This window comes from Papilio machaon, chromosome 21 (assembly GCF_912999745.1).
Source record: "Papilio machaon chromosome 21, ilPapMach1.1, whole genome shotgun sequence".
Classification (NCBI taxonomy): domain Eukaryota; kingdom Metazoa; phylum Arthropoda; class Insecta; order Lepidoptera; family Papilionidae; genus Papilio; species Papilio machaon.
Window position 1 is genome coordinate 6,561,277 of NC_060006.1, and position 21,138 is coordinate 6,582,414.

Here is a 21,138-nt window from a genome sequence, read left to right on the forward strand (position 1 = left end):
CGATGTCAAGACCAGAACAGGAGTCTTCAAGCGGCCCGTCAGTAGGATCGTCGCCTTAGGAATAGAAGAGGCTACGCAAGCTGCGCCGGGGGGAGAGCTGTTGGCGACGTAGTTACCAACTCATGTTACACGTGCCGCTCTTGAACTCGCGTCGCGACAAGTTTAAGATTTCAAACAGTTATCGTCGGTTCTATGTTTATCTTGTGGCGCCACAGCGGGCTGCTAAAGGGTTTCTTTGTTAAATCCTTTATCAACCGATACAGAAAGACGCGCATTGTTTTAACTGAAGCCCGCTAAAGAACGGTGCGGCACAGTGTTACGTTTGTTGGAGCCGTGGCGAACTTAGTATAAATAGATATTGTAAGTTGTCAAAATTGTCCAATCGTTTGGGAGAAATAAAGGCGTAAGCATCTCCGATCAAGAAGAAGTTTCATTTATACAGTCCACTACAATCTTACTTCTTACTAATATTATAAATGCGAATGTTTAGATGGATGGATGTTTGTTCGTTAGAAGGTATCTCCGGAAAGGCTGAACGGTTCTTGATAAAATTTGTCATAGATGTAGAACATAGTCTGGAAGAATAGATAGACTACTTATTAACTTTTTTTTTTAATTCCGCACGAACGAAGTCGCAGATGATAGCTAGTAAATATATTAAAAATGCTTTCAGAATATTTTCAAATATGTATTATGTCGTTTTGATTTGTGGATAGAGTTATTTGTAAAATAAATGTAATAATAAAAACTTGAGAGTTGTCAATGGACACCCGGACGGAACGAAGTTCCTTTCTATTAATTAGTGAAGGAACCAATGTTTATTCTATGAATAAAAAACTTAAGTCTTCACAAGAAGTACATTTTATTTCTATGAATTTTCGTTATATATTGTCACCTCGTTGCCATGGTGAAGTAGCAAAAAGTGTCGTGACAACTTTTCGTAAGAATTTTTTCCATCTAGCCCCCTTTCACAACGCGCGATAAGGAACTTCGTTCCAATAATTTTTACAACAAAATTGTTAACACATAAAATAATGTATGTTTAGAATTTTTTTTTTTTCAAAAACTTCCATCTATTATAAATGCTAACTAATATATCAATTAAAACAGTAATAGTTTTCCTTATATTGTCTTTTTACTGAAATAAATATGTCATAAAATGTGATATACTGATTTTTAATTAATCGCCATAATTTTTTTATGTTCATTTTCCTTTTTTTTAATTCGTGATTATATAAAAAATTATCAAATACTTAACAAATAAAAAAAAATATTGATATTTTTTTATTTTGCCTTAAATATATTTAAAGGCGAACTTTATATTATTTATGAAATCTTGAATGTACTTTTCTTTTGTTATTAATTTCTATGGTGTTGGGTTTATTTCTGTTACGTCTTGTTGATTTGCCACTCCTTTTATTTTACCTAACTTTCTCCCTACTCCTTTTTAAATTCTAACAGTCAAACGAAGGATTTCCTTAAGGTATGTCTACTATCTTTTTCTAACATTAACTCCTTTACAAGATTTTACAAAACAAAAAAATTCAACTTTCTTTTCTAACTTCAATATTTCTATACGACTTTATTTGTAAATACACAACTTTCTCTTTCTAGAGATCACGATATTAAATTTAAAATAGACTATAGTCATATAAAATTTAATTAAAAATAGATTTCAACTACCGTAACTACCAAACAGTAATAACCCTACTAACAAACCTATAACATAACCTCAAAATGAACTGTCAAAAAATTGGCGGGCAAATCTGCAGCACGTAACAGGAATCCGCGTCACATCGACGGACTTTCTGCAGTTGACTTCGCGCACCATGACTACATCAAGATGGAGGCTTTCCTGCAGAAGTTGCACGAGGGGTATCCCGACATCACCCGCCTCACCAGCATCGGTCAGTCTGTGGAGGGCAGGGAGTTGTACGTACTGGAAGTTACCAGAGACCCGGGAAGACATATTCCAGGTATATTCTATATATATAGTCAGAAAGTCGTGTTAGTTACACTATTTATAACTCAAGAACGGCTGAATCGATTTGACTGAAAATTGGTGGGCAGTTAGCTCAGAACCTGGAAACGGACATAGGATAATTTTTACCCCGTTTTCTATTTTTTATTCCGTGCGGACGGAGTCGCGGGTAAAAGCTAGTATTTAATAGAATTTAAAATAAAGATTGTGAAGGTACCTGACAAGTGGCGCTACTATCGCTTGACATTTTAATGTTACTATTTAAATTCCTTTTTTTTTTAATTATATTCAATTGGTCACTTACCAGAAACAAATTATGCCAAACTTAGTAATAACTCTAAAACGCCATGTCTCGAAAAATCTACTTAAGTTGAAGTTCATTTAAAAGAAATCCCTCTATAAAAATAGCAAGATTTTCCTTTTTTTTAGGCTAAAGGACACCGATATACAATGCCTTAATAAATTAAAAAAAAAATCCTTTTTTTATCTAGTACTTAAAACAAACATTTGTCACCAACAGGCAAACCAGAATTCAAATACGTGGCCAACATGCACGGTAATGAGGTAGTTGGTCGGGAAATGTTGTTGCTGTTGGCCAAATATCTATGCCAGCAGTACACCAGCGGCGACGAGAGGATCCAGAAGATGTTGAACAACACCAGGATACATCTCCTGCCAAGCATGAACCCTGATGGATACGAGAGGAGTAGAGAACGTAAGAGATTGGAGCTTTATAATCTATGCGCAGTTGTTTAATCTTTGACAGTAATGACAGTAATTAATGTTGCCAACTAACTGCCAAAAGGTAGTTAGGAAAAAAAAAATTTTTGTTATTTATTGAATAAAAAAACATTTTTTTTTATGGTGAATTTCTTATTATTTATTAGGGATAATAAAATTTGACGCATGTTGTCATTTTGTAGGTGACTTTGGCAGTATAATTGGAAGAGCAAACGCACACGATGTGGATCTAAACAGAAATTTTCCGGATCAATTTGGACCCACTCAGGTATTAAAATAATATACAAAAGTAATTTATTTATTTATTTATTTAGCTTTATATAATTCCATACATTGACTTACAGTTATGTTAACTTATTCTTTATACAATTTTTTTTTTTATAAAAGTAATACGAGTAATTTATTTTTTACTCTGATAATTTGCAATATTTTTACTTTTAATGTTTTTATAAGCAAAAATAGTTTGTTTTATTAAAAAAAACTACTATTTTTTATTTTTAAGGTTATCTTTTTTACCCTCGCATAAGAATTAAAAACTTTACATTTAATAAGATTACAGTTTAATTACTTAACAGTCAAATTAAGTCAAAAAATCTTTAATTTTTTTCTTTTAAATTACCAGGACAACTCCTTACCTGAGGTGGAAACAGCTGCTGTAATGAAATGGTCCCAGTCAATACCATTCGTGCTGTCTGCTAATTTGCATGGGGGTGCGTTGGTCGCCAACTACCCTTACGATGGCAACCCTCATATGTCCAGCGGCAAGGAATTCCTCACCCCCGATAATGCAGTCTTTGTGCATTTAGCTCATGTCTACTCTAATGTAAGTGAAAATTTAAAACTATACAAATTTTCAACTAAAAAAGTGGTCCTGATCATTTAAAAAATAAAATAAAAAATACATTAAAAATTTTTAATGTTAAATTGATAAAATTTAATTTAAGAGCGTGTATTACATTTACATAGAAACTAGCTGTCGCCCGCGACTCCGTTATGCGGAAATAAAAAAAAAAACTATAGTGCAAACTATTTTTCATATCTGCGCCAAATTTTTATCAAGATTCAAACAGCCGTTCCGGAGATACCTTCAAATATCCATCCATCCATCCAAACATTCTCATCTTTATCTATCTATATAAAAGAAAGTCGTGTTAGTTACACCATTTATAACTCAAGAACGGCTGAATCGATTTGACTGAAAATTGGTGGGCATGTAGCTTAGAACCAGGAATAGGACATAGGATAATTTTTACCCCGGTTTTTTTTTTTTTAATTCCGCGCGGACGGAGTCGCGGGTAAAAGCTAGTCTATCTATATAAAAGAAAGTCGTGTTAGTTACACTATTTATAACTCAAGAACGGCTGAATCGATTTGACTGAGAATTGGTGGGCAGCTAGCTTAGAACCAGGAAAAGGACATAGGATAATTTTTACCCCGTTGTAAATTTTTTTTTTATTCCGCGCGGACGGAGTCGCGGGTAAAAGCTAGTTTATAATGTTATTAAGAATAGCAACATAAATAAGGTATAGATAATTATAAAAAATTCAAATAATGTTTGTTACAAAGGCTCATCACAAGATGCATCTCGGTCAGCCTTGTAAGGGATCACCAAATGAGAAGTTTCCAGAAGGCATCGTTAATGGCGCCAAATGGTAAGTTATTTAATAAAAGAAAAAAAAAATAATTTCCTTCAACAATTACACCTAAATAAAATACATCTTTACTTAGTTCACTTTAGACTAAAAAAGGATATATACGAAATGTAAGTGATAGAGAAAAATAACAAAGAAAAAAAATTGAAAAAAGTTTTTTTAATTTTTTTTTTTCGATTTTTTTTTATTTTTTTGAAATCGAATTTGTAAACGTTGGAAAAAAATATCAAAAGGTCATATATCTTAAATTTATTGGAGTAAGATTTTATCAATGCAAAAAAAAAGTTTTTTTTTTCGTTTTTTTTTTTTTCAAATCATAATTCTAAACGTTGGAAAAAAATATCCAAAGGTCATTTATATTAAATTTTTGGAGTAAGACTGTTAATCAATGTAAAAAAAAGTATTTTTTTTGTACATAGTTATGACAAAAGAAATTAAGATTTTCTGTATGTTTTTTCAGGTACGTATTATCAGGAGGTATGCAGGACTGGAACTATCTGCACACCAATGATATGGAGCTGACGCTGGAGCTGGGCTGCTACAAGTTCCCACCTGCTGAAGACCTGCCCACTTACTGGGAGGATAACAAGGAGGCGTTGTTGAAGTTCATTGAACAGGTATACAGTTATTGGCAGATGTAATTTTTGCGACAATAGATGGCGCTTTTTTACATTATTTTAATGATAGATGGCGCTTTTTACATTAATTTATTGATAGATGGTGCTTTTTCATATTAATTTATCGATAGATGGCGCTTTTTACATTAATTTATTGATAGATGGTGCTTTTTCATATTAATTTATCGATAGATGGCGCTTTTTATATTAATTTATTAGTAGATGGCGCTTTTTCATATTAATTTATTTATAGATAGCGCTTTTTATATTAATTTATTAATAGATGGCGCTTTTTCATATTAATTTATTTATAGATGGCGCTTTTTTACATTAATTTAATGATAGATGGCGCTTTTTTACATTATTTTATCTAATTTAATGACAGATGGCGCTTTTTCATATTAATTTATTGATAGATGGCGCTGCTGGTAACGTATTTAAGATGACAAGCTTCTATCTATCTTACCCCATCTTAGAATTGTTTAACTAAGGAACAAGATAACATCAAGCGTGTTATTTAAAAGTGGTAGACGCAGATAAACAAAATCTGTTACACGAATGAGCCTCGCTCAGTGAAATATCACGACCACAAAAGACAGGTGTCAAGTGGAACTAATTTCTAATTACTAAAGTCTAATTTAAGTATCCATTTCCTTCCTACTATTTTCTTATGAGAAAAGGATGGGTAGGGGATTTAAGGAAGGACTCCTCTGTCGATTAAATGTAGGCAACAAATCTGCAACATCAGATATTGAAAAAAAAATGTAGTTACTAATTATCTATATATATAAAAGAAAGTCGGTGTTAGTTACACTATTTATAACTCAAGAACGACTGAATCGATTTGACTGAAAATTAGTGGGCAGTTAGCTTAGAACCAGGAAACGGACATAGGATAATTTTTACCCCGTTTTCTATTATTTATTCCGCGTGGACGGAGTCGCGGGTAAAAGCTAGTTTTACATAAAAAATATTTTTATTTAAACAGGTAAATACAGGAGTGCATGGTTTTGTGCATAGTCATATAGGACATGCGCTTGCCAATGCCACCATATCAGTGGCTGGCATTAAACATGGTGTCAAAACAGCGCTAAATGGAGACTTCTGGAGACTGCTGATGCCTGGAAATTATAACATTACGGCTAGTAAAGATGGGTGAGTTTATATCTTATATCAGATAGAGTGTGCTTAGATAATGTCTAGATATATTAATTATAAGCGTCTAAAAAAAAAAATAGTCTATGTGTTCTTCCAGACCATATTCTACATGTATGCCAAATTTCATTAAGATCCGTTGAGCTGTTCTGGAGATACCATCAAATAAACATCCATACAAACATTCGAATTTATAATATTAGTAAAAATTAATTGTCTGTATGTAATATCGAAAAAATGACATATTTCGTGTACGAAAAAGTATTTTTTTTTTTAATTTGTCTGTCGCGTTTGTTCCGGGTAATCTTCATAACGGTTGGATTTTGAAGGTACTTTGAAGGAAATATAGCTGATGTAAAAGGGAATGTTATTAAACTTTTTTTGAATTCGACGATGACGAATATAAAAAAGACGAAAGAAAAAGTTACAAAAAAAATTGTCTGAAATCTAACAATCGCTCATGAAAATAGAGTAAAAGATATTTGCTAATTGTGTACAGATAATTATTTAAATAATAAATCGTTATTTATGTAGGTCTGTGGTTACTGAATGAAAAAGAATGTTAGATGGATAAGATTGAGATGCTTGAACGATTGATTGGTTAGAAGATGGATGTATAAGAGCGAAAGGGAGCGAGAGTGTGAGTGAAGTGAGAGAAAGACGAAGACGTGAACGGAAAGTTTTTTTTTTCTTTAAAAATCTATATATATAGTCAGAAAGTGGTGTTAGTTACACTATTTATAACTCAAGATCGTTCGAACTGATTTAGCTGAAAATTGATGGGGAGGTAGCTTAGAACTAGGAGACGGACATAGGAACTTTTTTATCTTGTGTGCGCGTCGTAAAGTCGCGGGTAAAAGCTAGTTTAAAAATAATGAATAAATTAGTAAGTGAAGAAGAATCTTTTATTTCTGCCCACTATTAACACCACATATATCACCTTCTATTTCTAACATTCCAGATATGAAAGTATAACAGAGCAAGTGACAGTTCCTGTCAACGGCTCCGTCAGCGTCAACTTCACGCTGATGGTGGACGACCCGCAACATTGGTCCTCCGCTTACGACTTCCGGTGAGTTCACAAAATGAACCTTATCGCATACAACATACAGTCTATATTGCTCTAACGCACTCTTCACTTCTAAATTGTTCTGCAAACTTACGCTTTGATACTAAAAATACATTTTTTATACTAAAAAAATATTAATTTGCACATTAAATGTCTATTTTTTATGCATAGTTAATATATTTACTATTTTAGAAGGAATTGTTTAATTTTTTATACATTTCTCAGAAAATCAATGGCAACACTGTCCATCTCAAGACCAAATGTCATCTTAATTTTTTTAATCTATGCTCTCTGTTAGCGTTTAGATTTTACGTTATGCTTAATTTTTTTTATTATAATCAATGTGGGTAGTTACAAAAAATTAGATATTTATAATAATAATGATGGAAAGAAAATTGTAAACTTTAATACTCATATGAGATTGAAATTTTTAAAGATTTCTACTTAGATATAAATATATTTAAAACTCACAAATTATATATTAGTCTTGGAAAAAACGTCCAAATTTTTATATCCGTCCTTTTTTATCGAGATTTTTAAATTACTTTTAGAATATTAGGTAAATTTATTTAAGAAAAATTTTACAAAATTAATTTTACTATATATTTTTTTATGAATACGTTAAAGAAATTATTATCTTAAGACATTTGATAAAAAAAATGGTAATTTTAAAGTTTGCAGAACTATTTTTTTACGTATAAAATTTATACAGCTTTTTTGTATTAAGTTTATTTTTTTTTAATGTATTTATGTAATTCTATGTACTATGTATATTTATAAATATGTATATGTACTTCACTTATATATCTGTAAGTCTGTCGCTTATGTAATAAACTCAGCATGTCAAGTTGTGTGTTTTTGTTCTAACTGTCCGCTTTTCACTAACATAAAGGCTCATTACATTCAGTTACACGACGTACACGCGTTGATGTCGCGTAAAAAAATAAGTAGACTATGTGTTCTTCCAGACTATGTTCTACATCTGTGACAAATTTCATCAAGATCCGTTGAACCGTTCCGGAGATACCTTCAAACAAACATCCATCCATCTAAACATTCGCATTTATTAGTAAGATAAATTGGTGTTTAAATACAATCCCATCTGATGTTCCTTGGTGTGATGGAAAGATAGTTCTTTTCAAATATTTCGGCTGCTCAAGGTCATCTTTGTGCCGCTTAGTGTCCTCCCCAGCATCTTCAAAATTGTGTACTGCGTAGTGACTCTCGCAAAGTTAAGATCCTCCAAGATAAGTCTATTCTTGAAGGTTCCACAGACTTTAACACTGAACCCGGCAAATTGTTTCACTCATTTTGCCGTACGCGAAGTTCTTCCGTATCAAATTTATCTACGCAATAATGGTCTAGAAATCTGACCTCGTGGCTAAATTCCGTCTTTCGATTATTATCCACATCTTAATTATGTCTAGAACTTATTTGGAATAATACTAAAATCTATATATATTAGCTGTCGATTGCGATACCGTCCGCGTAGAATTTAATAACTCAATAAGTACCCTGTGTTCTTCCAGACTATATTCTACATCCATACATCCATTCTTATGTATATTAGTATGATTTATATATATATTTATATGTTGTAGTGTACTGGAGAACATAGTGAACACTAAGTACCACAGCGGGGTGGAGACGTACGCGGCGTTGGCCGAGCTGGAGAACAGGTTCCCTGATGTGGCGGAGTTTAAAGCTGGAGATGCACTCAGCACTGCTGTCTTCCATACACTCAAACTTACTGATCAGGTTTGTTATAAAGTAAGGAGCTAGTTTCACACGAGGGCGGTGATTAAAGCAAAGATGGTAAAGTATTCCGATTGTTTGACACACAACAATAATAATAAGTATTATGTTTGCAATGTTTACTGCTCTGTGTTATTGTTGTCTTCGTGTGAAACTAGTATTACGGATTTTATGACTTTTTCTAAATCTAGTTGTAACTGTATAAGTGAAAGTTTGAGATTTATTTTTCTCTCTTAAAGAGGTCTTTCTGTGAAAAATTCTTTCACTGTTGTTACTATATTCCCGGATGACATAGACTATATTTATTAGTTTTTTTTTTTTAATTTCGCGCAGATGAAGTCAAATAATTTTCAATACACTTTTAACAGTAGTGGACGTCAGCAACAACATCAGTTGCACGAAATGTCCTCACTCAGTGAAATACCACGACCTTACAGAAGACAGACTTCAAGTTGAAGTAATTCTAACTACAGTCTGATGAGTGTGATGCCTGGGGATTTATTTTAACCCTCTGTCCTTTCCCACCCCTTTTCTTATAAGGAAAGGATGGGATGGGGAGGTGGATTTGATGGAGAAGGAGATGCATAGGAAGGTTTAATATTCTCTTTTGGTGCGTTTTCTCCTTCGTAGATTGAGGGCAGGTAACGCATCCGCAATCGTGAATGTCTATGGGCAGCGGTCGCTTCGACATTTCGGCGAATTCATGTGGCCGCTTGCTTGTTAACCACCTTTTAATATAAAAAAACACTACATATAATATTTGTCATTAATTTAGTCTATACTAGCTTTTACCTGCGACTCCGTCCGCGCGGAATAGAAAATAGAAAACGGGGTAAAAATTATCCTATGTCCGTTTCCTGGTTCTAAGCTACCTGTCCACCAATTTTCAGTCAAATCGATTCAGCCGTTCTTGAGTTATAAATAGTGTAACTAACACAACTTTCTTTTATATATATAGATAAGATTATATGAAAATTCATATTTATTTACCAGGTTGGATCACCAGAGGAGACTAAATTCCGTATCGCAATGATTAGTAATTTATACGCATCACAAGGTTTAGGCCAAGAGCTACTCGTAAACTTCGCTCGTCATATATCAACGGCGTATACTATCGGAGAACCAATACATCAGAAATTACTGAAAAACACAGTATTACATTTCATACCAAATATCGATCCTTTATATAAAAATATATTAAAACATTACGATAATACAGATAAGTGTGAAATAGAAGCGTTAGAAGAAGAATTCGGTGATAGCGTATATAGTTATTTAACAAAGAACAATTTAAATCCATTATCAAATTATACGAGGGAAAAATCATTTATACATCTATTAGAAAATGAAAAATACGATTTAATGATAGAGTTATCTTCTGGTACTGAAAATGTGGCATATCCTGATTTATCTAGACAAATATATGAACAGTTTGCGAAGAAATATCAAGATAATAGAAGTCCTAGTGATCGTTACGAATGCAGTGAGAAAAACGATCACATACGTCATGGAAACTTGATAGATTTGGTCTGTGAAAGATATAACACCCCGATAGTGTCATTAGGATTGAGTTGTTGCAAGATGCCATCGCCTGATGTCATCGGATGGGTGTGGAGAGATAACTTGCGTGGTATTATGAAACTCGTCGAAGTCGCTAATACAGGTAAGTTTTGTTTCAGTTGTATACTAGCTGTGCTCGCGACTTCGTCCGCGTGAAATTCTGTCTTCGGATAGAATTTTTTTACGCTAATTATTTTACTTAACCGAAAATAAGTTTCAAGCTTCTAACTGTAAAAATAACGATAATTCCATACAGACTTTCACCCCCAATTTCATCCCCTTACAAACCCTTTTTCGCGTCAAAATGTGCTCTATGTCCTTCCTCATACTCTAGACTATCTGTGTACCAAATTTCATTTAAATCGGTTCAGTAGTTTTGGCGTGAAAGCGAGACAGACAGACAGACAGAGTTACTTTCGCATTTATAATATTAGTAAGGAAGTAAAGATTAATAGAGTTTAAATGCGATTAACTCTTGGACTATAAAATGCCTTTTATAGTCAAACAAGAATTACCCGATGACTGAGGTGACAGCTATCGAGATTACTTCTGTCACAAAACAAAATGACATAAGTGGCGCTAGTGTGCTTTTATAATTTAATTTGATGTATTTTTCATAACATTAGCAACTATCTCTTCCTATTAGGTGTAAAAGGTTATATAAAGAATGAGGATGGACTACCGATGAGGGAGGCGTCACTAGCCGTGACTGGTGTAGCGCGTCAGTACCGCGTCACACCTAACAGGGCTCACTACCGCGCGTTACTACCCGCTGGTGACTACCGCGTTATTGTACGCTGTCATGGATACCACGATCAGGTATAATATAATATCTTTTTAACGGTAGTAGATAGACAGTAATGTTGACTGACTTCGACTTGTGAAAGACCACAACCATACGGAAGACAGGTCATGTATTGTCTTTGAAATGTGCCAGAGGCAAAATTTTGGTCTTTTTCTCCGTCCTATCTTTTTCTTGTAAGTGAATTTGGCAGAGGAGGGAACAAATATTTTAGTACGTCTCGATTAAAGGTAGACAACAAATTTCCAAATGCGGATTTCTATATTAAGCTGTCGCTTCGCTATTTTGGCGAATTCATATGGCCGTTTATTAGTTTTCGGTATTGTTATATAAAATATATATTGTAATATATATTTTTTGCTTTGATTATAAAAAAAACGACTGACTTTGACTCTAGTGGATAGCGCCATCTATTGGCCGATTTCTAAAACAATTTTTGTTTTAAATCTTTATTAAATAAAAAATTAAAAAAATGTCTTGTCATGGATAAGATTTACCTTTTTTCCCATGAGAATGAAAGGGATAGTAATATAATTGAAATATATATTATATATGTTGAAATATTGTCCGTAACCGTTTTTATTTGAACAGCAATTAACATGGCGCGTTATAGAGGGCATTGTGAAGCAAAAAGACATCGTACTCCGACGTCTGAACGCGGAACACCTGCCTCTAGCTGTTGATGAACTGCCTCTGGATGATGACCCCAACATCATATATATCACAGGTTTGATTATTTAAAATTATTTATTTATACACTAACTTTAGATCTCGACTTTGTTTGTTTAAAAAAAGTCATGTAATCGGACTACGTTGTGTGTTTTTTTTAATATTATATAATAATATCTAAGCAAAGTAGAAATAACTTATATATTTATTTAACTGATTTCAGGTTTAGCATTAGATTACAGCAGTAAACCGCTAGTGGGCGCTCGTGTGTCGCTGTACCCGCTGACGTCACTGAAGCCGTTGCTAAGCAACGGCAGTGACGTCACTGGTCGCTTTCTGCTAGCTCTGCCTGTTACATACACCGGCAAAGAAGTAATGCTGTCTGTTGCCGCTGATGGCTATATAACTAGTACCAGACATGTCATGGTGAGTGCCGATAGATGGCGCTGATACTAATTTTCAAGTTTTTCAGTGTTGGAGAGAAAAACTACGTTTTGTTTACGATAGATGTCAGCACTATCAAGAGTAATAAGCGCTAAACCATAGAGTACAAATTTCAGTTTAAAAAAAACATAATTAAGTGTTTTTTTTTTCTAAGATATTTCATAGATTATTCATTAACAAAAAAATGAAAAAAAATTGTTTAAAAAAAATTGATAAAAGACCCCTTATTTGACGCTAGCGCCATCTATTTAGAATTTTCAGATTTTCCTCTTCAGGATAATTACATGTTACGTTCTAATTCCAGATAAACAGTGACAACAAGGTGACACCCAACGTACTATTCAAGCTAGAAAGAGACGACACTGTACTCGGTCTACCTAGACTCGTATTTGTCATGGTCGCCGGTTAGTATACATCAGAAATAATTTATTATTCCCATTTATAACGAAAAAAACTTGTGAGCCGTCATAGGACGCCTGGCAGATGTGAAACATCGTGTGTGTACAAGTTATATGCATAAAATATTAAATATTATAATTAAATAAATAATAGTAATGATAATAATTATAATATTAAGAAAAATGTTTAAATCAGAAAATTAATAAATATGTGGAATAATAATAATAATAGTAAAATTAAATATTCAATATTATTAAACTAAACACATAAAATATATATATATGTATACCTTAGTATAGCTTGGCGACCCGTCGCCACGGCAAGCGTCGCCACGCCAACGATTCGGTTTACAAGTGATCCTATAGATGTTTCACATCAAAAATGTAACTTTGACTTGTTGAAATTAATATAATTATGATTTGAAATGAGAGCGTCAGTGGTTCAGGGGTTAAGCATTTGACTTGCAATCTGCAGGTCCTGGGTTCGAATCCCGACATGTTCCAATGTGTTTTTCGATTTAAATATGTACATTTATCTGAAGTTCTTATGATGAAGGAATCGTGATGCTGCATATATCTGAGAAGAAATTCAATGATATGTGTGAAGTCAACCCGCACTTGACTGTGGTTGACTATGTCCTAGTCACCCCTAACTAGGGGTAAGCTCAGAGCTTCTCAGTGGGAACGTATAGTGAGCTGATGATAATAACAAGCATATTTTCCACTAGATAACTTATCACCTTGATGTTTATCCAACCACTGGCTGAGCTCGTGACTCAATAATCAAAACGTTCAACCACAACCACTTTTAATCATTTCTCCAGAAGTTGTCACAAAATAGTGACGGAGTCGAGAAGTGTTGCCATTTAAGAAAAATATTACCTTTAAAATATTAAGATATTACCTTAATAAAATATTAAGAAATTACCTTTTATAAAATTACTAGCTTTTACCCGCGACTCCGTCCGCGCGGAATAAAAAATAGAAAACGGGGTAAAAATTATCCTATGTCCGTTTCCTGGATCTAAGCTATCTGCCCACCAATTTTCAGTCAAATCGATTCAGCCGTTCTTGAGTTATAAATAGTGTCACTAACACGACTTTCTTTTATATATATAGATCAACACCTCTTCTTTCTACTCAAAATCGTTCACGGTTTACGCTGTGAAACTATGGAACTCCTTACCTCTCTCTATTAGATGCAGTAAAAGTATTGAATCGTTTAAAAAACATGTCAAAGATCACTATCTGCAGCTGTAATTTGGCTATATATTGCTGAAATATTGTATTATTTTATTTTCTCTTATTAATATTTCTATTGTTTTTATTTTTATTTCTTGTCACTGTTCGTGTGCACCCTACCGATTTGGTTTACTTAGCTTAATTTCTACCCAAAGGTTGTCTGGCAGAGATCGCTGCTTAGCGATAAGACCGCCTTTTGTGAAAATCCTGTTGTACTTTCTTTTTTGTAACTCCATGATAGTGCACAATAAAGTATATTTGTATAGATTACAAGGTAGTTCGCAGAATTAAAAGTTAATTCGGTTGATGTCGGTCTAAATTTTTACAATCTTTTCAGACCAGACTTCAATCAAGGCTATACAATTATATACCAGCTTGTCTATTAAAAGATAATGACTTGTCCTGAAAAGCAGAAAATCCCAAAAAAAAAAAAAAATTAAAAGTAGTGTTATTTGTGCAGGTGCAGTTGGTGTACTTGTGGTGTTGTCTGCAGCTTGGTGCTTCGGTTGTAGACAGAGGGCGCGAGAGTCGAGGCGCAATTATCTCTTCTCTCAGCTGCCTCCTGATGATAAACAGCCTCTGTGTGCAGACGCAACATATGGTATATACATACAAAAAATGACCATTTAAATACTGTGCTAATGTAGAAATACAATAATTACTTCTTACTAATGTTATAAATGTGGATGGATGGATGGATGTTTGAAGGTATCTGTGGAACAACTCAACGGATCTTGATGAATGGCACAGATGTAGAACATAGTCTAAATCAGTGATTGTCAAACTTATTTTCGTCCACCGCCCCCTTTGAAAATCAATTATATTTCACAGCCCCTTAATTTTTATTCAAGCCTAAAACTTAAAAACCACAATTTTATTACTTTAATTTCAATTCCCCACATTTTTGGACCCCTTATCGCCCCCTCCTAGGTTTCAAACGCCCTCAAAGGGGCGTTATCGCAAACTTTGGGAAACACTGGTCTAAAAGAACACATAGGCTACTTATGATGTTTTTTTTTTTAAATTCCGTACTGTTGGAGTCGTGAACAAAATCTATCATTTTAAAAAAAAAAAAATATATTATATACATTTTTGTATGGATAATTATACAATAAAACAATACTTATTTAGTACTTGCACATTACAACTTCCTGTAAATTTCTAATGTTGAAATAATTGTATAAAAACATCTATAAGAATGAAATGAACTATACATTTTTGTATAGATATTTTTGTATGGAAATGCAATATATTAACTTGTTCTTTCAGATCTATTACAAAAGCCGTACTACGATGATGATGATATACCACCATCGGAGACAGACTCCGAAGACGAAATTGTTCTACTCCGTTCTGATCGTGAGTGGAAACCCGTAGATCAGCACGACCACTGACCGCTGACCTCTGATCACACAACTTTTGTATACGCACAGAGCTCACCTTTGCTCATACTGAACATGTGTACACAATTTTATCTTACACGGTTATTTCTGTCACAAAATATAGAAACGACAAAGATCTTGTGACACTTGTCTGACAGATCATGGGAAGAAAAACTGACCAAGAGTTCGCTGTCATCTGTCACCTTTCAAAATTTTTTATACGTCCTTTTCGAGATTTTTTAGTAAAAATTAGAAATTAAAACTGAAATGCATCCACAAATTAATAAAAAAGGTTTTTTTTGTTGTAAACAGTTAATGTATCATAAAAAAATTACTTATTTTAGATTTTTTTTTTTTTTGGAATTACATTGATGGATTTCGACTACAGAGTATATAATGCTTTTTGTATATCTGTGGTATATTAAGTGCTGTCACTCTTCATGTTGACATCTTTAGTAAAAAAAAAGGTAGTTTTTCTCCACAATAGCCATTGTAATTAAACCGACAATATAATTTAACCGAGAGTATATAAGTGACATTAAACAAAATTGTACTAACCTTTTATTACTCTTATGTCAACGTTAAATTGTCACAAAATCCTTGTCGGTCTGTAGCTGTGTCTTGAGTTATTTTTAATGTTTTAAGTTTTACATATTTTCTGAAAGAATTAACCGCAGTAAAAGCGCCTCTCAACAAGCCAGTTAAGTTTATTACACAATACTACTTAAGATATAATTCCTAAAAGAAACAAATAAACAAATTATAAATATATCTTGGTAAAAAGACTACTTAATCTATGATTTTTTTGTAAAAAAAAATAATTTGTCAAATAAACGACTTGCTCCTTACAGGGTTTGATAATGATATTTAAAAAAATAAGTATTTTGAAAAATAAAATTATATACGTAAATATTTTATATTATTATATAAAAAGGTTTAATATTATATTTTAACAGATTTTAAATGTATAATTAATTTGATAAAAACTTTTTACGCGAATGTCACATTTTGACGTTTCTGTCAAAATGTTGCTAATTTTGCCGCCATTTCTTACACTATTTTATCCGTTCCATGTTTATCATTAAGTGATTAATCTACTTTTATTATTATTTCTGTGCAATTTTAACGTTCAAAATGGTAAGTTTAATTTAATGTGTAATTTAGAAATACTTATATAAGCTTTACTTTTGTATTTGATATTACACACGTTCGGATACACGCATTTAATCAATATATTAAAAGTAAATAATTTTACTAAAAAGGTTATATATTCTTTATATGTATGATATAACTTCAGTATACTTTATTTTTCTATACTTATTGAGATAAAATTGATCTCTTCTATAATAATACAGTATTAAAACTATTTGTCCATATAATTGGCGTTAAATGCATGCCTTATTTTTAATTATTTTCACAATTTAAAATGTAGTAAAATACACATCTTTTTATTTCATAAATAAATTTAAAAAAAATTATATTTAATGTAATAAAATTTCAAATATACATTCCTTAATGCTTTTTACACGCTGTTATTACCTACTTATTTTAATTGTATTCTTTTGAATATAAATTTAAATTTTACGTTATAATAATTAAATAACTTTATAATTTGAATATTTGCAACATTATACGTAGTTAATTTTATATCTATTTCTACGAACATGATAAATTTTATGTAAAAAAAATGCAATGTGTAAACAAAACTTCAAAACTAATAGATGTCAAAAAAATTTTCATTTCAAAGAAAGTTTCTCAAAATGTCCGAAAAAGTTTGGACACAACTCCGAGGCTGCAACACTTGCAAGTACACACAGATTTTTGTCACACTCAATTTTAAAAAAGAAATGACAGATAGAAAAATTTAAAGTAAATTACAGTAATGTCAAATTATATTAACGTATTTTACCGGATTATTTCTATGTACAATATAAAGTTAAAATTATTATCTATAAGTATAAAAATATATATATATAATTATTCAAAATTAACATTAAAATGTACACAAATATTTAAAAAAAGAATCTCTAATATTTTTAATTTAATTTGATTGAAATTTTAAAAAGAAAATAAAAATGTATTTTATTTATTTATTTAGACATATAAAAAAATTATACAAAGTATTGGTGCTCTTTGAATGTGAAATATTATTCAAATGTTGTGATAATTCTGTATTAATTGAATATACACATTGGTTTAATAAATATATTAGATTGTATTTGATGTTTCATTGACATTCTTACTAATAATATAAATGCGATAATTTAGATGGATGGATGTTTGTTTGAAGAACAGAACAGCTGCATGGATCTTGATGAAATTTTGCACAGATGTAGAACATTCTATGGACTGAGTCACGGGGGACAGCTAACATATAAACTAAATACACTTTAGTAATAACAGCGTTCGATTCAAGATCCCTAAAGAATCGAAAAAATTAAATATAGATATATTAACTACTATGAAATACTAACATTTCTACAATTCCTATATATCCACATAGTTTAGAATGAAAAAGTTAGGAACTTTACTACTTGACCCCTTTATCACCGGCTGGTGCGACGCTCTTGGCTCGCTTTGAATACACAACGTCAACAGTAGCGGTGTTAGTGTAGTACCAGGTGGAGCGACCGACTAGGTCGTAGGGCATAAGGGGGCGCCGCAGCCGCAGGCTCTGTCAGACTGGCCGCTGGCCAGCCGACTCTGGCAATCGGATATAAGCGGGTGCCTGCGGTGCTCTCTGAGATACCCTTTCTTCAGAAGATTTCCCCGGCACCAAAAAAAAGGAGCCGCCGCTAAAATCTCGCCCTGCGCGCTTGCAATGTTAAACCCGGCCCTGAACGTTGATGAGAATAAAAAGAGGAAAAGCCTGCTGGAAAGATATACATATCCCTGTTAAAGCAGGCATGGTAAAGCGACCAATTTTTTTTCTTTCCAATGTTAAAGTTTGGCAACTGATTACGAGAAGGAATTTATGTCAATATTTTCATTGTTAACGATAATCATAATTTTTATATTAATTTTTTTTTCTCTAATGTCATACTCGTTCATTTATTTTTATGCGACTATCGGAACATATTTTTTATCTGTGCAATTTAAGTGATATCACTTGACTTGTAAATTGTGATAACGTCGAAATAAATAAATGAATTATATTTTGATTTAAAGTATTTAAAATGACAATTATTGGCCTCACTTGAGTGCAGTTTTTGCTTATTGTGTGTAGTTCGTGAGTAGCAATTTTGTGTAATGGAAAGACCAGCGAACAGTACTAACGAAATGAGTCGCCGCGCCGGAGAATTCATAAGACGTGTAAACAGAATAACCGATGGACCAATGACTAGAAAAAAACTGGTTATATTAATTTTAATTGTTATATTCTTAATTCTCTACGTCGGTCCCACATTGATGAACTGGCTTTTTGAGTCTGAAAGCTCGGAAGTCAGTAATCAAATCTTATGTCAAAGGAACTTTATAAATCCTTTTGAGGATGCGCTTAGAGACTACGATGCTTATTTGAGACAGGAGACCGCCGCTACATTAACTTCTTCACCGCACAACTACGTACCTTATGTCGGTAATGGGTTCCTGGGGATAGTCCTCGAACATGATTCTCATTTGAACATAAAACATGGCAGGACATTGTCACTGCCGGTGTATTATCACCCGCTGTACATTGTCAGCGACTACGATATGAAGGAGGCCACTCTTGTTGATTACAAGAAAGGTATTGTCCATAGATTTCAATGTGGCAACTCTGGGATACAAATATCATTCCAGTACTATGCACACCGTACAATACCTTCTCTCTTTGTTCAAGAGATTCTAGTGAATAATCCAACAAATTCTGGCAAAACATTACAATTGTTGACTCCCAGGATATCATACTGGCCGACTGCAGTTAAACAGGTTGTTAAACTGCATCAAGGAGTTGATACAAAGGAGTATGAGGTTGTCACAGGTATGGTGGCAATACCTGATAGTGAGAAGGTTCTTGCTGTTTCAATTGTTTGTAGAAAATTTGGTAATACTATCCAAGTAGATGCAAGAGACAGTACTGATATCTTGCTATTAACCACAGTTCAGTACAGCAAGCCAATAAAAGAGGCAGATTATGCTAAACATAAAGACATTGTAGAGAAAAAGGCTTTGGAGGAAATGGAGAAAGTGATAGCTTTAACGGGAGACAGATCTTCCGTGAAGAGTTTAAAAGAGAGTCACACCCGAGTGTGGCAGGGCTTGTGGTACACAGGATTTTATATCTCTGAATCGAAAGCACAGGGTATCATGAATGGAGACCGTATCAATGCTACTATATATGCAATTCTCTCACAAGTCAGAAGTTATGAACATGAGGAAAACATAAAAGCGACAACCAAATCAGATATATTACGTTCACTTACTTACTCGGAAGGTTGCTATGAAGGTTATTCAACTTTAGATGCCCCTAATTTGTGGAAACCATTAAACAGTTTATCAAATTTAAACAGTGTTGCAAGTATCTGGTTATTGACATTGGAGAAACAAGGCTGTCACAACTTGCTTCGAGCGGGAGCTAGCGGAGTAAACCAAGCTATGGTACTGAGCTTTGGTAGCTTGCGGTTTAGTAATCAACACTTAGAATACAACATACATCCATCGAAACTACACAGAGACTTTTTATTTAGACGTGTTAATTACGGAAATATGACTCATGTAAACATCAGTGTGATACTGCAAGAAGATAACAAGGCTGCCATCTTTGTAGCCTTAGACCGTTCAGATAGAACTTACTACGCTTGCGATGCGGGTTGTCTCGACTCTCCGGTACAACTAGGTCCATATAGAAAGTACTTCCCAGTGAAGCTAACTGAACCGTTGACAGCTATATTGTATATAACAGCTGATAAGCAGCACATGGAGGATTTAAGACATGCCATACACGTTAGAGAGGTAGTTGAAGCACCACCTCATGAACATCATGTGATAGCGTTGCATAAACATGGTCACAGCTTGGGAGGATTGAATCCGTTATTCTGGATTTCAATTATAGTGTTAATTGTAATGTTTCATTTGTTCCTATGTAGAATAATAATGAATGAATTTTGTGACAACACTATGAGTTATAAAAGACTTTATAATAAAACTTAATACGAAAGCATTGTAAGTTGTAGAGCATTATGACTGAACATTATTTGTAGTTTATTAAAAGATGCTATTTTTAAGTTTAGAAGAAATTGAACCGTTTGTTAGTTTCCAACTATCAGTATTGTCTGATTTAAAGCTTTTACATTCTTTTTTTTTCGTATCAACATATAGCTGTAAAAATTTTGCATGAACGCAATTTTTAATTATTAAGCATGAAGTCATAGTTTGTTTCTTTATCCATATGAAGAGTGTTTTGTTATTTTAAGTTATATTTATATGAAGCAGTGAAAAAACTATGTTGTTTTCAATAATATTTATATGTGATAATCTAAATTCATATACAGGATAGGTTTCCACTGCTAAGATACTTACATAAAAACATATTGTCTCTATTATTATTCTTTTCATCTAATTTGGTGCCCTTTGTAATCTGACATGTTACTTTTCATGCTTCATATATAAGGTTTTTATGCATAGTTTTCCATTATTTTAGTACATTTATACATACACTAACCTTCGCCCACGACTCTGTCCGCGCGGAATT

The 21,138-nt window shown here is 32.9% G+C and overlaps 2 protein-coding genes across 2 annotated transcripts in view; both read left to right on the forward strand.

Annotated features, from left to right (window-relative positions):
- LOC106712962 (carboxypeptidase D) overlaps positions 1–15,663 on the forward strand; it is a 31,955-nt gene extending 16,292 nt beyond the window's left edge. The window contains exons 7-22 of the mRNA XM_045683262.1: positions 1,773–1,976; positions 2,502–2,696; positions 2,905–2,990; positions 3,345–3,545; positions 4,289–4,374; positions 4,835–4,991; positions 5,980–6,146; positions 7,108–7,218; positions 8,817–8,973; positions 9,964–10,633; positions 11,177–11,349; positions 11,924–12,059; positions 12,225–12,427; positions 12,750–12,849; positions 14,546–14,686; positions 15,355–15,663. Coding sequence (XP_045539218.1) covers positions 1,773–1,976; positions 2,502–2,696; positions 2,905–2,990; positions 3,345–3,545; positions 4,289–4,374; positions 4,835–4,991; positions 5,980–6,146; positions 7,108–7,218; positions 8,817–8,973; positions 9,964–10,633; positions 11,177–11,349; positions 11,924–12,059; positions 12,225–12,427; positions 12,750–12,849; positions 14,546–14,686; positions 15,355–15,479 — 2,912 coding nt within the window. The 3' untranslated portion in view covers positions 15,480–15,663. The remainder of the gene's footprint in view (positions 1–1,772; positions 1,977–2,501; positions 2,697–2,904; positions 2,991–3,344; positions 3,546–4,288; positions 4,375–4,834; positions 4,992–5,979; positions 6,147–7,107; positions 7,219–8,816; positions 8,974–9,963; positions 10,634–11,176; positions 11,350–11,923; positions 12,060–12,224; positions 12,428–12,749; positions 12,850–14,545; positions 14,687–15,354) is intronic.
- Positions 15,664–18,566: 2,903 nt separating this feature from the next.
- On the forward strand, positions 18,567–20,648 carry LOC106712979 (uncharacterized protein KIAA2013 homolog). Its single transcript, XM_014505671.2, has one exon. The coding sequence runs from the start codon at positions 18,717–18,719 to the stop codon at positions 20,595–20,597; it is 1,881 nt and encodes a 626-aa protein (XP_014361157.2). The 5' UTR covers positions 18,567–18,716; the 3' UTR covers positions 20,598–20,648.
- Positions 20,649–21,138: the final 490 nt, after the last annotated feature.